The sequence below is a fragment of the Cherax quadricarinatus genome, chromosome 66, assembly GCF_038502225.1.
Source record: "Cherax quadricarinatus isolate ZL_2023a chromosome 66, ASM3850222v1, whole genome shotgun sequence".
Classification (NCBI taxonomy): domain Eukaryota; kingdom Metazoa; phylum Arthropoda; class Malacostraca; order Decapoda; family Parastacidae; genus Cherax; species Cherax quadricarinatus.
In genome coordinates, this window is record NC_091357.1 from 17,684,568 (window position 1) to 17,705,833 (window position 21,266).

General features: G+C 41.0%; 1 protein-coding gene across 11 annotated transcripts in view; it reads right to left on the reverse strand.

Moving 5' to 3' along the window:
* Window positions 1-21,266, reverse strand: part of LOC128704118 (uncharacterized) — a 44,131-nt gene that overhangs the window by 17,764 nt on the left and 5,101 nt on the right. For 4 of the 11 annotated variants that reach the window (XM_070099163.1, XM_070099156.1, XM_070099165.1 and 1 more), the window contains exon 2: window positions 19,067-19,181. The exons of 2 other annotated variants lie outside the window; for them this stretch is intronic. Coding sequence is in view for 2 of the 9 variants with exons in the window: in XM_070099160.1 (XP_069955261.1) it covers window positions 14,784-14,816 (33 nt within the window). In the remaining 7 variants the exon portion in view is untranslated. Of the gene's footprint in view, window positions 1-6,586; window positions 6,735-14,783; window positions 15,122-19,066; window positions 19,182-21,266 lie in introns of those variants that run through there. 5 more of the 11 variants (XM_070099166.1, XM_070099160.1, XM_070099159.1 and 2 more) reach the window with 5 other exon arrangements.

Here is a 21,266-nt window from a genome sequence, read left to right on the forward strand (position 1 = left end):
CGCCAACTCATGTCCCTCTAAATATATTAATGGGATGGATTAACATTCAAACGTATGATTCTGGTTGCGAAGATCACAAAGGTAAAATGGTCACTGGCACTGTTGCAAAAACAGTCAATTGGGTGACTGCTGAAAGCAGTTTTCTGTTCGCGCCGCAAACTTTCTTTTTATCGCCTTTTATCTTATATTTATATTTGTTTCTGTTATGGTATATTATAATTTATGGATACAAGACAACTAACCCAACTTAAGTGTTCTGCAAACCGTACGTGAAGTGACTCAATTGCTCGGAGCACTCAGCTCGCACACTGAGGTCCGGAGTTCGAATCTCCTCCAGTACCGCTGGAAAACATTAGGGTCGTGTTTCCATAAGACACCTGCTGTCCCTGTTCACTCATCAGTATAAAATGGGTACCTGGGTGTTAGTCGACTGGTGTGGGTCGCACCCTGGGAAAAAAAAAACTGACCTAATTTGCCCGAAATGCTCGGCATAACAAGCGACTTTCTAGTAGTATGTCATTGATGTCAGCTAGGCCTGTATACCTTGTACATGTACTTGTAGTATATAAAGATAATATTATTATTATATAGCTACTCGAGAGATAGGCAAGCCTTTGTTACTCGAGTAAATATATCTCCAACACACACTCCTTGAAGGAGTGTCTGGGAAAACCGCTCTATGAAGGACGACGACCGTCCCGCAATACTGACACAAAAGTCGATTCACTATGGTATAACGTATATATCCTGTAATTTTGAAATGACTTTCATATCTTGTATATTATCATTTGATCATAAAGATGGTATACAAATGTGTCTTAGTAAGACAAGAGAACCCAATGCGAATACATCAAAACTTTGGCTGTGTTAGATTCTACTACGCTATATTTTCAAAATTTATGGCATTAATAATAATATGCTTACCGTATATAATGTGGCAATTTAAAACAGCAGTCTCTAAAAGCAAAATATAAAAATTAACCTATATAAAGTGTACTTAATTTAGTCGGGTATGATGACTGACAAAGCTGAATGGGAATTAACTCACTACTTCCTTTATTTGATGGTCATATCCACCGCTCTGTGACTGCCACAGTACCACATACATTACTTATGCTACAACGTACAAATGAAAAAAAAAAGTCTTTAAAATACATAGCCAGGTCAGCTCGTAAAATCGAATGAAAGTTGAATAAATTTAGAAAATACATAGGAATGTACTATTTATATCAAAATGTTACATCCCATAGTGTAGTTACCCGGGATATTACATTTTACAAGGTTAGAGGAAGAAATGTTTACCTTAACATGTCCATCGCACAGCATGGATTTTAAATAAGGCAATGAAATCTTGTTCAAGAACTCCACTCTAGGCTCAATACTTAGAGAAATGCGCAAATATGTAACTTGCTACAGTTTCCTTCAAACGACTTTCTCGATAGCATTGAACTCTGCATCAACTGTGTCACGTTCAATAACAGCCTCTACCAGCAGTGACCTGAGGGGTCTCTTCAGTGTTATACTAGAGAATTTTTACGTGGAACACTTAGGTGAACGTTTCGATAACATTATCTTTAATAACGTCAAATGGGTGCGTTACATCAGCGATGTCCTCACCAACCCTAAAAGTGACAATGTCCACGAGCTATAGAGAAACATAACGTATATTGAACCTCTTATTATATCGACGACAAACTCCCATTCCTCAACTTCCTCATAAACAAGGTTAATAATTCACTAAAGAGTGCAGAAAACCTCTAAAGCGATCTCATTCACCTTTTACTCAAAGCATCGAAACCAAACGTAACAGACCTCTTTTTTTTTTTGTAAGCGCCTTCCATATCTACCGATTTCCAAAAGATTTTCGGACTTCCATTCCCCTACCTTGTCATACAGATATTACAAGAAACACGTACTTCAAATCATGAACTCTCCTAGCTGCCAAGTTGCTCAAACTGTTTCTATAGCACTCACCAGTCAATATCTGAGTCGGTAAGTACAACACATGCAACAGTTATTATGTATAACGTGCCTTAAATAATGGAGACAGTATTAGTAGTGGAGATATAGATGTGAGTTGAACAGTCCCCTAGCCTTTAATTAGGTCTGAGGTAATCACTCCTTAGCCTTACGAATTTCTTGATGCTGCGTATGAGTCTTAATTACATACTTGTCTGTACAAATACCCACACACAGGAGACAAACTTATAATGATGTATGCACAAGGCTTATTCCTCTAAGAAAAAGGAGTAGTAGATGTAAAATAGAAAGAGACAGGCGCTCCCTTTACAGGCGACGGAAAAGAATAACAGAGCGGCTAAAAGAGGTCAATATATCTGAAATGCGTAGGGAGTCACTGGTCAGAGAAATAGCAAGCATCGAACTTAAGCTAAAGGAATCTTATAGGAGTCAGGAATCGCGGGAAGAACTAAAAGCCATAAATGAAATCGAAAGAAACCCGAAGTATTTCTTCTCCTATGCCAAATCAAAGTCGAGAACAACGTCCAGTATTGGGCCCCTACTTAAACAAGATGGGTCCTACACAGATGACAGCAAGGAAATGAGTGAGCTACTCAAGTCCCAATATGACTCAGTTTTTAGCAAGCCGCTAACCAGACTGAGAGTCGAAGATCAAAATGATTTTTTTATGAGAGCCACAGAATTTGGTTAACACAAGCCTATCTGATGTTATCCTGACACCAAATGACTTCGAACAGGCGATAGATGACATGCCCATGCACTCTGCCCCAGGGCCAGACTCGTGGAAGTCCGTGTTCATCAAGAACTGCAAGAAGCCCCTATCACGAGCTTTTACCATCCTATGGAGAGGGAGCATGGACACGGGGGTCGTCCCACAGTTACTAAAAGCAACAGACATAGCCCCACTCCACAAAGGGGGCAGAAAAAGCAATAGCAACGAACTACAGACCGATAGCACTAACATCCCATATCATAAAAATCTTTGAAAGGGTCCTAAGAAGCAAGATCACCACCCATCTAGAAACCCATCAATTACACAACCCAGGGCAACATGGGTTTAGAACAGGTCGCTCCTGTCTGTCTCAACTATTGGATCACTACGACAAGGTCCTAGATGCACTAGAAGAAAAAAAGAATGCAGATGTAATATATACAGACTTTGCAAAAGCCTTCGACAAGTGTGACCATGGCGTAATAGCGCACAAAATGCGTGCTAAAGGAATAACAGAAAAAGTTGGTCGATGGATCTATAATTTCCTCACTAACAGAACACAGAGAGCAGTAGTCAACAGAGTAAAGTCCGAGGCAGCTACGGTGAAAAGCTCTGTTACACAAGGCACAGTACTCGCTCCCATCTTGTTCCTCATCCTCATATCTGACATAGACAAGGATGTCAGCCACAGCACCGTGTCTTCCTTTGCAGATGACACCCGAATCTGCATGACAGTGTCTTCCATTGCAGACACTGCAAGGCTCCAGGCGGACATCAACCAAATCTTTCAGTGGGCTGCAGAAAACAATATGAAGTTCAACGATGAGAAATTCCAATTACTCAGATGTGGTAAACACAAGGAAATTAAATCTTCATCAGAGTACAAAACAAATTCTGGCCACAAAATAGAGCGAAACACCAACGTCAAAGACCTGGGAGTGATCATGTCGGAGGATCTCACCTTCAAGGACCATAACATTGTATCAATCGCATCTGCTAGAAAAATGACAGGATGGATAATGAGAACCTTCAAAACTAGGGAGGCCAAGCCCATGATGACACTCTTCAGGTCACTTGTTCTATCTAGGCTGGAATATTGCTGCACACTAACAGCACCTTTCAAGGCAGGTGAAATTGCTGACCTAGAAAATGTACAGAGAACCTTCACGGCGCGCATAACGGAGATAAAACACCTCAATTACTGGGAGCGCTTGAGGTTCCTGAACCTGTACTCCCTGGAACGCAGGCGGGAGAGATACATGATTATATACACCTGGAAAATCTTAGAGGGACTAGTACCGAACCTGCACACGAAAATCACTCACTACGAAAGCAAAAGACTTGGCAGACGATGCAACATGCCCCCAATGAAAAGCAGGGGTGTCACTAGCACGTTAAGAAACCATACAATAAGTGTCAGGGGCCCGAGATTGTTCAACTGCCTCCCAGCATACATAAGGGGGATTACCAACAGACCCCTGGCAGTCTTCAAGCTGGCACTGGACAAGCACCTAAAGTCGGTTCCTGACCAGCCGGGCTGTGGCTCGTACGTTGGTTTGCGTGCAGCCAGCAGTAACAGCCTGGTTGATCAGGCTCTGATCCACCAGGAGGCCTGGTCACAGACCGGGCCGCGGGGGCGTTGACCCCCGGAACTCTCTCCAGGTAAACTCAGTCCGACTTGAACCATTAACTAGTCACATAGAGAATTATTATTATTATTATATTATTATTATTATTATTATTATTATTATTATTATTATTATCAAAGAAAGCGCTGAGTCACACGGAGAAGTGCGAAGGGAGGAAACATGTTGACGGGAGTGGCAGAACGGGAGTATTATTATTGTAGCAGTAATAATGGTAGTATGTAGTAGCAGAAATAGTAGTAATCATAGTAGAGGTAGTCTAATAATAAGAGAACAGGAGCACTACAATTAGGGTATGCTGAATTTTTATTCTTTATCTTATCTGCATTGGCTAGGTTAGGTTGGGTTACGTGATATAACCCTATAAAAAACATATTTTGACAAAGAAAATTGAAAAATTCTCTATTTCCTGCAAAGCTCTGACCAAAGGTAACAGAGAACGTTGAATTCTCAACGTTTATCACTCCTGGTGCAAGGATGGGCTGCAATATTAGTTACCATCTTTGATCTAAATCTCATTCAGGTTAAATTTGTAAATATTTTTTATACATTACTGTTATTAATGAATTAAGACACATGTACATCTAGGTATATATTCTGTAGACATTCCTCCAACCAGTGGCTTTATCACTACAATACAGAAGACTGAAGAGGTACATAAGATAAGATAACGTTCGGATTTTTAACCCCGGAGGGTTAGCCACCCAGGATAACCCAAGAAAGTCAGTGCGTCATCGAGGACTGTCTAACTTATTTCCATTGGGGTCCTTAATCTTGTCCCCCAGGATGCGACCCACACCAGTCGACTAACACCCAGGTGCCTATTTGCTGCTAGGTGAACAGGACAACAGGTGTAAGGAAACGTGTCGAAATGTTTCCACCCGCCGGGAATCGAACCCGGGCCATCCGTGTGTGAAGCGGGAGCTTTAGCCACCAGGCCACCGGGCCACCATGAGGTAATCAGTCCCTCAGCCTAGGAGCAGGTATTCAGTACGGTGCTGAACACCTGTGACCGATTACCTCATCTTCTACCTCTATTCTGTAGACGTTTCGCCACTGGTTGGCGAAACGTCTACAGGATAAAGATACCCAGATATTGCACGTGTCTAATTCATCATCTTGTAGGTATTATATATACCACTGGCATACACTTCTGTAATTTTTTTACTGTCAGTATAAAGTATATGTTGCAATAAAGAACAATATACAAATAACCCGCACATAGGAGAGAGAAGCTTAGAAGCTTGGATCATTTATAAAATCACGCTGTGACTTTGTAAATGATCGTAAGTTTCTCTCTCTCTCTCTCTCTCTCTCTCTCTCTCTCTCTCTGACTCTCTCTCTCTCTCTCTCTCTCTCTCTCTCTCTCTCTCTCTCTCTCTCTCTCTCTCTCTCTCTCTCTCTCCTTTTTAGTTTAATCTCTCTATGTATGGTTTATTTGTGCATATGTTGTAATTATTATGGGCTCACAACTGAGACTAATTTACATTTAACTTTGGATAGCCTAAGAAAGCTAAACAGACCAAGCGAAATCACAAACCCTAAAGGCACGCGAACACTAACTATGCCATATGGTGCAACTCTGTGCAACACTGCAGTCATCTTAATGATAAATCAAATTATATAAAACCTATTAAGGGTAATCACTGAGCAATTAGCTCAGTAATACAACATACCATTCACATTCGTAGTTACTGTTAAAAGACAATTCAACAGTGACAAAATTAAGTGGATTGCTGAAAGTAAGTCACGTATGTGGAAAGAAAATCAGCGACGTAGGTAAAAGTTAATGACGTAGTAATGACGTAGTAATGACGTAGAAGACTGTGATTGGTTAAGGTAACAATTGATATAAACACAATCCCGCACCCACTTCACCTCCTCACTACATCTATCACAGCTTTCTTACTTGGGTTGTAAATAAACTTGATTAAAACACCAGAAGGGAGAGAAAGTTTACATTGTTCACCAGTGTTATATGTCATTAATAATATAAACCTAAAGGAAATATGATCGGTTTCCAGTTGTATACGCACTAACACCAGACGATAATTAAGTTAATTTATAATGTAATCTTTCATACTCGTGAGAAATGTCACCAAGTTCGCATCTATAAGAAATTTTGCTGATATTATATTATATCGTATAGTCTCTCACTTTAGCCCATGACATTCCAAGCCTTCCAGGGGCATATAACACGTCACAACAATGTCAAAGTAACAACAACATAAAACGACATTGATATTACCCATGAATATTAAATTAAATACATAAATTTCTCAACATTGTCTTCAAAAACACTTCCAACTGAGATTCTTGAACACAAAACCGTGAGCGACAAAGCGAGCCACCTCACACTCTGAGGCCTTGACGGCAACTAACACTCGACCAACCTGAAACCCTCGGGGAAAAACAGTTCATTCCATTTACTGTAGCCTTAGTGTCCCATGATTATACATCTGTGGTCCCTTCATGAAAAGTTCTTTGAGGCTGGTACGCTCCTGATCCAAGGAATTGGAATTTACCACTAGAGTCGAACCTGACTGCCTCCATCCCTCCCCTTATTCTCCAGGTGACAGTAATTCCAGTTATGCTGGAACGAAGCTTTTGAAGCTCCGCCAGTTGACGAACCCTTACTGGAATACTTGACAATATCCTCATTGCCCTATTGAAGTCTCTCAGCTCAGATTTCAACACAGTCCCATCCTGAGTGATATAATGTGATAAGTAACAGAAGTCCAAAAGTTATTTTACAGCTCTATACATCACTAGTGAGGCCTCATTTAGATTATGCTGCTCAGTTTTGGTCTCCTTACTACAGGATGGACATAGACTCATTAGAGAGCATACAGAGAAGAATGACTAAGGTAAAACACATATGCAACAGTTAGACAACTTTATTCCGAAACGTTTCGCCTACACAGTAGGCTTCTTCAGTCGAATACAGAAAGTAGGCAGGAACAGTAGAGATGTGAAGACGATGTAATCAGTCCATCACCCTTGAAGTCGTAGAATTTGAGGTTGTCAGTCCCTCGGCCTGGAGAAGTTCAGTTCCATAGTCAGGAACTATCTGAAGATCAAGCGACAGTGCGGAGACTTAAATACTGTCGGAAGGAGATGTGCAGAGTAGTAGTAGTAGTAGTAGTGAGAATGTAGCCACTGAGAGGTCATGTCCCTCTCAGATCCAACACTTCTCACTTCAAAAGCTTGTCCAAGGTGTTTTCCGTACCAAGATGCCATGTGTTGCAGTGTCTGACAATGGAAAATATAAACACAAATGCAGTATAATGTGATCCTTTATTGACTACGTTTCGCCCACACAGTGGGCGAAACGTAGTGTGGGCGAAACGTAATCAATAAAGGATCACATTATACTGCATTTGTGTTTATATTTTCCATTGTGTCGGTATTTTATACCATTTATTTCCAGTGTCTGACAAGATGAACATCAAAATGGAAATAAATACCAACAATGCAACACATGGCATCTTGGTACAGAAAACACCTTGGACAAGCTTTTGAAGTGAGAAGTGTTGGATCTGCACCTCTCCTTCCGATAGTATTTAAGTCTCCGCACTGTCGCTTGATCTTCAGATAGTTCCTGACTATGGAACTGAACTTCTCCAGGCCGAGGGACTGACAACCTCAAATTCTACGACTTCAAGGGTGATGGACTGATTACATCGTCTTCACATCTCTACTGTTCCTGCCTACTTTCTGTATTCGACTGAAGAAGCCTACTGTGTAGGCGAAACGTTTCGGAATAAAGTTGTCTAACTGTTGCATATGTGTCTTACCTAACAACCTGTCGGTATTGTATACCATTTTGATGTTCATCAAGAATGAATAAAATGATTTACTGTGTAAGGAACCTCCCGTATGAAGACAGACTTAAAGCCTTAAATCTCCACTCTCTGGAGAGGCGTAGAATGAGAGATATCATTGAAGTGTATAAGTGGATGACAGGCATAAACAAGGGAGATATTAATAAAGTACTGAGGGTGTCGAACCAGGTAATAACCAGAAATAATGGATATAAGTTGGATAAATTTAGATTTAGAAAGGACATAGGTAAGTACTGGTTTTCTAACAGAGTTGTAGATGCGTGGAACAGTCTTCCTAGTGGGGTGATAGAGGCTAGGACCTTGGGTAGCTTTAAGAAGAGACTGGACAAATATATGAGTGGGAGGGGCTGGGTTTGATTGGTGTCATGGGGTACGGGAGTTATTTCTTGGGTGGCTTTAGGTAGAGATCGTTTTGATAAGGACCTGCCTCGTATGGGCCAGTAGGCCCATACGAGGCAGTCATACGCTGTGTGACTCAGTGTTGTTCTCACGGTGTAACACTGCTAAATAAAATGTATGATCCCTATGGGTCTGACCTTTCCCTCTGTGAGTTACCTGTAGACAATTACATGAACCATCGCCCCCTGGGCGCGATCTCAGGTCAGATCTCACAACCTGGTATAAACCTTGGAAACTGATCCCGACAAATTTAATATGACACATGAGCAAACATTAGGCCATACTTACTAGAAAACTTTTCGGTCCTGTTTATTGGAAGTGATAAAGGTCCCAGAACCGGCCTGATTAATCAGATTATATGCAAGCCACCACATGTACGTATCTTATTTATTTATTCCCTTGGCTTAGCTCTGCTTGTAATAAAAGAAAGAGTTGTTCTTTGTTTCCATAAGAAACATTGTTAATAGTTCACACAACAACTACTATCAAACCATACCACGAGCGGGGTTAGAACCCGCGATCAGAGAGTCATAAAACTCCAGACCGACGCGTTAGCCTGCAATCGTGTCATTACGATTTCGTGAATCAAGTAATATCTACTATGTTTAACGTTGAAAATATTTGTCAAACTTGAGAACAACGACTTGTAACATATAATGTTGATGGTATATGTGGATAAGATAAGATTTCGTTCGGATTTTTAACCCCGGAGGGTTAGCTACCCAGGATAACCCAAGAAAGTCAGTGCGTCGTCGAGGACTGTCTAACTTTTTTCCATTGTGGTCCTCAATTTTGTCCCCCAGGATGCGACCCACATCAGTCGACTAACACCCACGTACCTATTTGCTGCTAGGTGAACAGGACAACAGGTGTAAGGAAACACGTCGAAATGTTTCCACCCCGCCGGGAATCGAACCCGGACCCTCCGTGTGTGAAGCGAGAGCATTAGCCACCAGACACAAGGTACATATGGTAACATTACTGATGGTATTGATTCAATGACACGTAAGAGCAAACAACGAACACATAAACAATCACAACACCTCAGTGTCTGCGGTAAACACAAGTTTTGTTTGCCGTAAGTCATCAAGTAATCTTCAACACTGAGTCCTTCGACTGAGGAAAGTGTCTTAATGTTGGTGAAGAACTTCTGATCCAGATTGCTGGAGTTATCCAGCCCGATTACCTCGAATAACCCAGGCGCTGTATGATGTGAAGTTAATGAGGAGAATTAAATCAGATGAGGATCAGGTAGGACTTCAAAGAGACCTGGACAGACTGGACACCTGATCCAGCAACTGGCTTTTCGAATTTAACCCCGCCAAATGCAAAGTCATGAAGATCGGGGAAGGGCACAGAAGACTGCAGACGGAGTATAGGCTAGGTGGCCAAAGACTGCAAACCTCGCTCAAGGAGAAAGATCTGGTGGTGAGTATAACACCGAGTATGTCTCCGGTAGCACACATCAACCAGATAACTGCTGCAGCATATGGGCGCCTGGCAAACCTGAGAACAGCGTTCCGATAGCTTAGTAAGGAATCATTGAAGACACTGTAAACAGTGTACGTCAGGCCCATACTGGAGTATGCAGCACCTGTTTGGAACCCGCACTTGATCAAGCACGTCAAGAAATTAGAAAAAGTGCAAAGGTTTGCGACAAGGTTAGTTCCAGAGCTAAGGGGAATGTCCTACGAAGAAAGGTTAAAGGAAATCGGCCTGACGACACTGGAGGACAGGAGGGTCAGGGGAGACATGATAACGACATATAAATACTGCGCAGAATAGACAAGGTAGACAAAGACAGGATGTTCCAGGGATGGGACACAGAAACAAGAGGTCACAATTGGAAGTTGAAGACTCAGATGAGTCAAAGGGATTTTAGGAAGTATTTCTTCAGTCATAGAGTTGTCAGGCAGTGGAATAGCCTAGAAAGTGACGTAGTGGAGGCGGGAACCATACATAGTTTTAAGACGAGGTTTGATAAAGCTCATGGAGCAGCGGGGAGAGAGAGGACCCAGTAGCAACCAGTGAAGAGGCGGGGCCAGGAGCTAAGATTCGACCCCTGCAACCACAAATAGGTGAGTACAACAGGTTTAGTCTTCCCACGAATACAATAATTCAATACTGGGTGAATTTTAACTTCATTTTCTATATATTAATGAATAAAATCGCAATACCGTGGCTGGAATAATTCACCGAAAACCCGCACTTAGTAATAATAGTATTTTATTTCTACAAGTACATGTACAAGGTATACAAGTACATGTACAAGGTATACAAGTACATGTACAAGGTATACAAGCCTAGTTGACATCAATGACATACTACTAGAAAGCCGCTTGTTATGCATTTCGGGCAAATTGGGTCAATTTTGTCCCCAGGATGCGACCCACACCAGTCGACCAACACCCAGGTACCCATTTTACTGGTAGGTAAGACACATAGGCAACAGTTAGGCAACTTTATTCCGAAACGTTTCGCCTACACAGTAGGCTTCTTCAGTCGAATACAGAAAATAGGCAGGAACAGTAGAGATGTGAAGACGATGTAATCAGTCCATCACCCTTGAAGTCGTAGAATTTGAAGTTGTCAGTCCCTCGGCCTGGAGAAGTTCAGTTCCATACTGTTCCTGCCTACTTTCTGTATTCTAATGAAGAAGCCTACTGTGTAGGCGAAACGTTTCGGAATAAAGTTGCCTAACTGTTGCCTATGTGTCTTACCTACCAATCTGTCGGTATTGTATACCATTTTGATGTTCACCCATTTTACTGATGGAGTGAAGAGAGACGGCAGGTTTCTTACGGAAATGGGTCCTAATGTTTCCCAGCGGTACCAGGGATTAGATCCCCGGACCTCAGTGTGTGAGCTGAGTGCGCTAGCGATCGAGCTACGAGAGGAACCTTGTGACGATGTTTCGCTCTCCCCTGGATCATTGCCAAATCTTATTTTATCAGCATAAATAGAAAAAGTTCCATATACCAATAAAAGAAATAAGCAATAAACGCCTCATTGGAAACATAAATAATTAATGGCGCGCTGTGAGGAACCAGGAGGTGAAAGTGTTCTTACGATGTGCTTGGCTACACAACCTGAAACTTATTCACCTTCACAAGTTAAGTGGCTAACGCGACGGTCTGGAGTTTTGAGACTCTGATCGCGGGTTCTATCCCCACCCGTGGTATGGTTTGTTTGCAATCGTGTCATTACGATCTCGTGAGTTAATAGTTAGTTTAGTTTAATATGTTTATTATGCACCCCATACCCATCCTGTGGGCGGTAGTCAAAAGATTACAGAGGTACATAATTGGTCCAGGGACTGGACTCCAAAGTTTTGATAACTGAGCAAGTTACAAAGGTAATGAACTAGATCTGGTCATAATCATGACCAAGTTACAAAGGTAATGAGCTCCAGGTTGAGCTGGTCACACTCATGAATAATTGCAAAGGTAATGAATCATAAACACATTAATCAGGTAGAGCTGGTCACAATCATGACAAGTTTCAAAGGTAATGAATGATAAACACGTTATAACATGATTACAATCATAGACAAATTACAGAGTAATGAGTAGTTAACAAACATAGTAGGGAATTCATCCATTGCCCCAACAACAGATGTTGCTAGGTGCCTGTCTCTCCTCGGTAGACAGCCATTGCAAACAGCAGCAAGTTGCCCAAGGATTTGCTGCTTGCACGAGCACCATCGACCCTCCCCAAGAGGTCCAAGAAGCCAGTGACTCTGTTAGCAGCCCAATGGAGAGCTGTCCTAGTGAGTTAAGAGCTTGTGTTCGCCCGTAGCTCATGGTATGGTATATAATCCCATCCCAGGAGACCCACTAGTTTACAAATAGTCATGAACCTTGGTGAACAGCCCGGTAATTGAATCCATGGCGTTTTGATTGCGAGCCGAATGTTATAACCACTAAGTTACAGGCCACGTAAGTCCACATAGCGCCATTTCGGTTTTGGCAAAACAAATGAAACAAGACAGCGAGATATATTCTTGTTGGACTGAGTTTATATCTCAAGGTTGTGAGTGTATATAATGACGTTTTTCATTATCGCCTGTTATGTGCTGACAATACATTCAAAATATTTTTTCCCTCTACTTTTTAAGAATTTCTGAATAAGCAAAAAAAGTATTGTAACAGTATAGCATCAGAACTTAAAGTATTTTTTTTTCTAGTTATTGCTTTTGTCTGTAACAACTAAATGGGAGGACAAGGTGACTCCATGGCATTATAAATGCCAACTTTCACCCCTTTTACACCACACGGAATTTTACCTACACCAGACGTCCATACAATTTTACAGTATATGTAATAGCAAATTTTCACCATTTTTTTTTTTAGTAACACTGATTTAACAACAGATGAACCTAGGGAAAAAAGTGAGATAAGGCAGATGTTCATAATTATATATCAACGACTCTGAAGAAGTAACTTAAATTTAATGATCATGTCCAACTCGCATAAAAAAAAAAATAGATATAATCTCCAATTTTTTGGTATCGTGTTCCTCAATCTATATTGTTAACATTACTATTCTCTCTCAATAAATAACAAAAATGTACAATATCGTGACTGGAACAATACACAAATAACTCTCACACAGGAGAGAGAGAGAGGAGCTATGACGACGTTTCGGTCCGACTTGAACCATTTACAAAGTCACTAACAAAATGATGTAATGTTCGCCAAGACCGGGGTCTTGGCACAGGTCTTAATCTTGCGATGACCCGTCTCTGGCTCCCGAAGGAGAAAGGAATCTGCAATGTTGCAACGTATGCTGCTCAAGAAAGGAGAAGGGGGCAGTAAATACAGGCAAGCAGACAGGGACGGGACAAGATAGGTAGTAAGGCAGGAAGAAGAGAGGTGGTGGTGGTAGTAGTAGTAGTAGTAGTAGTAGTAGTAGTAGTAGTAGTAGTAGTAGTAGTAGTAGTAGTAGTAGTAGTAGTAGTAGTAGTAGTAGTGGTGGTGGTGGTGGTGGTGGTGGTGGTACAGAAAACACCTTGGTCTACCTTTTCAAGTGAGAATTGTTGGATCTGAGAGGGTCATGACCTGTCAGTGGCTACATTCTCACTACTGCTGAGGCTGAGGGACTGACAACCTCAAATTCTACGACTTCAAGGGTGATGGACTAATTACATCGTCTTCATATCTCTACTGTTCCTGCCTACTTTCTGTATTCGACTGAAGAAGCCTATTGTGTAGGCGAAACGTTTCGGAATAAAGTTGCCTAACTGTTGCCTATGTGTCTTACCTACCAACTTGTACTTGTACTTGTAGAAATAAAAATATTACTACCCTACTCGGAAGACTGTTCCACGCATAAATTTAGATTTAGAAAGGACATAGGTAAGTACTGGTTTTCAGAATTGTTGATACCTGAAGTATACCTGGAGAGGGTTCCGGGGGTCCATCAAGATTGATGGACTGACCACATCGACTCAAGGTTGAGGGACTGATTACCTCATTTTCCTCCTGTTCTTCACGTTTCTCCTTTGTAAGGACTGATGAAGCCACTGTGTGGCGAAACGTTTCCTCAATAAAGATACCCAAGAGTTGCACATGTGTCTAATTTATCAACGTGTCGGTTCTCTGAACCATTCATCTACAACCATGTTATCTGTTTGTGACTTGATAAAGCCCATTGTGCGGGCGAGATATCGTCAATAAAGTTTAATACATATCTTTACCATGGATTCCGTAGTTTGTTCCACCGATCTGAAACTCTACTGCCAAAAATAAGATTCCTTATATTGTTTCTAAATATATATCTATTCAACTTGAATACAAAGTTTCGAGTTCTTTCTTGGTAAGATATCTTGAAGAAAAAGTAAAATATGGGGGATATGACTGAAATTTAAAAATTAAAATTAATTACAAATAAAATCCTAAATATATACATTGCATTTCTGGTTTCCATACTGCAAAATGGACGAGTAGAATTGTCAAGTAGCATCAATGAAAGAAATCCTTTCAGTTGTTTTGTCAGGTGCTCACAACCGTAGGGACCTGATTTCGATTCCCAGGCTGAATGAGCCGTATGGGCGTCCCCTTACCCATGTGCCACTTTTCAACTGATTTAGCCAGTAAATTCATCAGTGAAACTAAACATGCTTTAATGTGAGTAAGTCGGCCCTGCATGGGTTAGTGGGCGTAATATGGTGCTCTGTTTATAAGAAAATAAAATACTCACCTGTTGTAAAGGCATTCCTGTTGATTCAGACATTTGCTTCAGCGGCTGCAGTCTTTGTGATTTATTCCGAAACTATGAATTGGAAAACACCAAGATGTATCAATATCTCTCACATAGAAACTAAATCCGTAGTCTTCAGCGTTAAAAATATAAACTGTATAAAGATGAGTCTACGAGTGAGGACAGACGGCTGCTGTGATCACCGCTACGCTCAGAGTCCAACTGGTCATCACCTGAGTACACAGTGGCATCTCTTTTAAGCCTCACAGTAATCAGAGTTCAATTGATCATCTGTGAGTAGCACTCGTTACGAGCATCACAATGTTCAGAGTCCAACTACTTACCACCTCCTGGCTGGGAGCTGATGCCTGACCCTCGCTGGGATGCCAGAGTAGCCTAACAAACTTATACCTCCCATTTTTTCTTTGTGGATGAATGGACTGACCACATCGACTCAAGGTTGAGGGACTGATTACCTCATTCTCCTCCTATTCTTCAAGTTTCTCCTGTGTATGGACTGATGAAGCCACTGTGTGGCGAAACGTTTCCTTAATAAAGATACCCAAGAGTTGCACATGTGTCTAATTTATCAACGTTTTTTCTTTGCAGTTTTTGTGGTGTGTTTATGCTGGTAAGGGCTCTTGATCCGGGGTATTAGAGCTTCACTCCCCTTCCTAAGAACCTACCTTCTCCCAGGCGCTGTACATCTTTTAAGGAATATAATAATACCAGTATAATAATACCAGTTGTATGGTTATTCCTCTTGTGGGGATTTAGATTTAGAAAGGATATAGGAGAGCAATGGTTTGGACATAAAATTATGGATGACTGGAAAAGACTCACGAATAGCGTCAGTGAAGTAAAATGAGACACTTTTAATGTGATAAATGGATTTGAAAACTGACAAGTTGAATATTGAGACACTTATGTTGCTTAAGTGTCTCAATCTTCAATTTTTAATGTTACCTACAGCAGAGCTCTTCTGCTTTTATGCCTGTGAATTATATGTATTTAAAGCGAATTAAAATACGAAAAATCAAAGTTATTCTGTGGTATATACCAAGAATGCAGATAAATGGTATAAAATGCCGAAACGATGGAAAAATAAACACAAATGGAGTATAATGCGTTATTTACTGATAACGTTTCTCTCACACAGTGGGCTTTTTTATCAAGTCACAAATAGACCTACCTAGTGTGAATAGTACATGAGTATTCTTGGCAGTTCGTTACAGGTTCGTCTCAAATCTAACCTAGCCAGCATTTTCCACCTCACTCTCCTCCCTATAAATATTCATGTACTATTCACACCAGGTAGATCTGTTTGTGACTCGGTAAAACCAGTGTGGGCGAAACGTCAATAAGGGATCGCATTATACTGCATTTGTGTTTATTTTTCCATACCAAGAATGCATTGGATTAATAGAGCCACAAGAGGGAGCAACGTTATTTAAATGCCCTAAGTATTGCATATACAAGGGTCAGGGTTCGATTCCCGGCGAGGGTAGAAACATTGGGCGTGCTTCCTTCATTTAGTCAACTGACTTCATTCCATCAATGTCGTTATGCTGTACCAACATGTTCCAGATTGTGAATCATTGTAGAAATAAATGATCTAAAATGAAGTGATGTTCTTGAGAAGGGTACAGCCAGAGTGTTAGTTGTTGCCTGTCTTCTCGCCGTCAGCGAAGTGGAACCAAGTGTGGTACCTTGACAACATTGACTTTATACATAGCAGTAAGACCACCCACATCTCCGGCGCTGAAGGCTCTGCTGGAATGAGAGATGTATCCAGACCGGGTCCAGGCGAGAGATAAGTGGTGTTGCTCGGCTCTTTGTTCTGTTCAAAAGTCGTAGAGTCAGGGGGTCAGGCAATCCAAGAGCGGAGCATATTCCTCAAGGTGTGAGAGCACGTGTACCACGTGGTTTTGTAGCCTCTAATGCAAATCTCTCTCCCTCTCTCAAATATTCATCCCTGTGTATATGAGTGTATCATTTAGTCTCTCACTAGTCAGACAAAAGAGCCCCCTGAGATTTTAACTGATAGCAGTCCACGGATGAAAGGTATTTTGTTGTTTGTTGCTGGCTTTAGACCCTGTATATTTGCAAAGAAGAATGTCATCGGACTGGTGGTATTGTTGGTACTGGGGGGGGGGGGGGTTCCGGCATTAGTATCTGTATCTGTTGGTTTGGAGTGGAGGCCATCGACTGTTTACCTGGAGTTTACCTGGAGAGAGTTCCGGGGGTCAACGCCCGCGCGGCCCGGTCTGTGACCAGGCTCCATTCCAGGAATGACTGGATTTGGTGTACGATTTCCGCCATTTCCTGCCAGTCTTCAAGTCACTTGTTCTATCTAGGCTGGAATATTGCTGCACACTAACAGCACCTTTCAAGGCAGGTGAAATTGCTGACCTAGAAAACGTACAGAGAACCTTCTCGGCGCGCATAACGGAGATAAAACACCTCAATTACTGGGAGCGCTTGAGGTTCCTGAACCTGTATTCCCTGGAACGCAGGCGGGAGAGATACATGATTATATACACCTAGAAAATCCTAGAGGGACTAGTACCGAACTTGTACACGAAATTCACTCACTACGAAAGCAAAAGACTTGGCAGACGATGCAACATCCCCCCAATGAAAAGCAGAGGTGTCACTAGCACGTTAAGAGACCATACAATAAGTGTCAGGGGCCCGAGACTGTTCAACTGCCTCCCAGCATACATAAGGGGGATTACCAACAGACCCCTGGCGGTCTTCAAGCTGGCACTGAACACGCACCTAAAGTCGGTTCCTGACCAGCCGGGCTGTGGCTCGTACGTTGGTTTGCGTGCAGCCAACAGTAACAGCCTGGTTGATCAGGCTCTGATCCACCAGGAGGCCTGGTCACAGACTGGGCCGCGGGGGCGTTGACCCCCGGAACTCTCTCCAGGTAAACTCCAGGTAATAAAGGTACTTCATATCTTTAACAAAATGGGTCGTAGTGGCATGTAATTCTGAATTAATGGTTTTCATATAATTACATAACTTTTATTTATTACAAAGATATCATTTTACAACTAAAAACATATTAGTCCAGATAAGGCCAATTCATAACTAGCAACTCCAAACTGAAGAAAATGAATTTTCTCTAGACACAATGCTACCGTATTCTGCTATAGATCGAGTTATGTGGCAGGAGAGACTAGGCTCAGCATTCTAATAACTCATTACAGTTGTACTGACCGGGTGTGGGCGTGTGAATTGCTCGTTGTAATTTGTTCGTGATTGTAACCATGTATAGACATGTAGATGGTTCATTACCTTTGTAACTTGGTCATAATTGTGACCAGATCTACCTGAAGTTCATTACCTTTGTAACCTGTTCATCTATCAAAACTTTGGGGTCCAGTCCCTGGACCCATTATGTACCGCTCTAATCTTTTGACTGCCGCCCACAGGATATATATGGGGCGCATAATAAAGATATTAACTAACTTAGCCATCTAGCTGGCTTGAGGTAGACGGTCCAGCGAGATCTCTTTCAGAGGGTGAAAGTCACCTCTGAAACTGACGCTGGAGAACTAGGTAGAAACTAAAAGCTGTAATGCACCTAGAATGAAGCAACTTGAATAATGAAGATGGCTTCCTCGCCTGCATAATGGATGAGAGCACAAGCTGGTGGACACTGCGGTGTAGGAATAATCAGATTCCTGCGTCATTCTTTCAAGGGGTTGGGGGAGTCGTACCTTGATGCTGGCAAAGGGCTCTTGATCCAAGGAATTGGTGCTACCATTCCCGTCCTACGATCACGGGACGACGTTGGTGACTATTACGTGCAGGCACCCTTGTGGGTTTAGTGCCTCCACATAATAATAATAATAATAATAATAATAATAATAATAATAATAATAATAATGTATGAGTAGAGAAATATATATCTTAGCGTATATACCACTGACTCAGGAACAATATGGCACCACTGTAACATCCTCATTTGGAGTGCCATCATTGTCTTGACAGATGACTTTGGTGTTACGTTTATTCTACTTTCATGCATTCAACCCTTGTTTGACATCAGTCAAAAATGGGGTTGAAAATGCAATGTAACATGACCGTCGAAGGATGTATCCTGTCTTCATTTTCGCATTTTAAATAATAATGATTATAACAATTAAAAATTAATTTATTAAACATAAATTACTAACTTCTACTACGTATTACACTGAAGTGAAAAGTATACATTATATTAATGAAGGCAGTTATATTTTAAAATTAAATATATAATATCAAAATAGTCATACCTTAAATGCTGTTTGAAGAATTCAAATCTCTCAGGTTTTCTCGCTTTATATCTTATGTATTCAGACGAATTTCCAGTGTCAACTATTTATATTCATAATTTTTTCCTGTTTGTTGCTTAAATTTGTAAGACAATATATGATAAACAGGGCCAATTGTATGGTAATTACATTTTTATAATTTGATGACAGTGATGTTAGATCGAAATAATAATAATAATAATAATAATAATAATAATAATAATAATAATATAACGACTATATCCTGGTGTGCAAGATTATATACACTCAGCTGCGTGTGTGTGTGTGTGTGTGTGTGTGTGTGTGTGTACTCACCTAGTTGAGGTTGCAGGCGTCGAGTCCTAGCTCCTGGCCCCGCCTCTTCACTGGTCGCTACTAGGTCACTCTCCCTGAACCGTGAGCTTTATCATACCTCTGCTTAAAGCTATGTATGGATCCTGCCTCCACTACATCGCTTCCCAAACTATTCCACTTTCTGACTACTCTGTGGCTGAAGAAATACTTCCTAACATCCCTGTGATTCATTTGTGTCTTCAACTTCCAACTGTGTCCCCTTGTTACTGTGTCCAATCTCTGGAACATCCTGTCTTTGTCCACCTTGTCAATTCCTCTCAGTATTTTGTATGTCGTTATCATGTCGTTATCGTTATCATGTGTGTGTGTGTGTGCCGATAGGTAAAATTGGTCAATTAGCAAGAACTTATTTAAAATTAAGTCCTATCTAAAATGTTCTCTTACACGTTTAAACTTATTTTTTTTCATTTATGTTAATATAAAAAATAATAATTTTGTACTAAAACCTTAGAAAAACTCACATAACCTCACAACAAGCGCAATTTAATTTAGCCTAATCTAACTAAAAATATTTTAGATAAGTTTACAATTTAATAATTAACAAACATAATGAATTATATTTTCTTCGTCAAATTTCAGAATGATCTGTGAGAAATCACTACATACACAAATTTTCGCTTGCCTTATTCGGCAAGTGCGTTGTTATTTCAGCCAAAATAGCAAGTTTTACCTATTCGGCACGACACACATATATACTATATATACATTAAATGTCTTCAGCCCCTCAAGGGAGGTTCCTTGACGCTGGTGAGGGGCTCTTGATCTAGGGAATTGGATCTGTGCTCCAGTTCCCTGAATTAAGCCTGAATACCTTTCATCCCCTCCAAATGCGCTGTATAATCATGATTACAACAATAATTATTATATGTCTTGAGAACTTACTTTAATCTCATTTTAGGAATTAAAATATTATTGATTGGTGCTGTACAGGTTACATGCAACCTTCATTTTAATGACCTTTGTGTTGTCAACAGGCTTTAAACCCCATTAACAAACACTAACCAAGATGCGAAATTCTCCTCTCTCCATAATTTGATAACTTGACCTTGGTCACAGCTGGTACTTCTAGGAAGAAAAACCAGTCTACGGGATATTCCAAGGTCATGTTTGACGCACTGTGGTCTTAAGAGGAGGAAATGAGAGAACAGAGCAAGGAGAGGAAGGATAACAAAAAAGAACGAGAGTAGGAAACGAAGAAATTGAATTATGATCCAGTGTTTCGTATCGAGAGGGAAGTTTTTAAGCAAATTCTCCGGCCTGAAGACTAAGATTTTTTTTTTGTTAGGAAGTATTTCATTTGTGATCACACATTTTTCTTCCCCAGTACCACACAAAGAGGCTAATTCACGAACTGGAGAAAGATAGACAGCAGGAAGGCACTACAATGGCTCAAGACATACTTAAAGAGGAAATGAAGACAATGTTTACGGTATCTCCGAATGGAATCAGTTCCTCCTCTTTCTCTGCCACTAATCGCCCATCCTCCTGTCACCCCGAGTTCTCTTCCCTTCCTCCCTCCACTTCTCAGTCTCCCAGTTCCTAATTTCTCTCTCCTCAACCCTACTTCTACTCAAATAACTAGTTCCGCTACCACAACTTTGGGGTCCAGTTCCTGGACCCATTATGTACCTCTAAAATCTTTTGACTACCGCCCACAGGATGGGTATGGATATTAAACTAAATTACTCAGATCTCCCCCCATTCATACCCTCCTCTCCCACCACAGTCGTCCTTGGTACACACATATTTGATAAAATACTTACCAAAGTGCTCACGTAATCTCGAAAGCTATCATTATCATTACCACGTATCACTTTCATTATCAGTT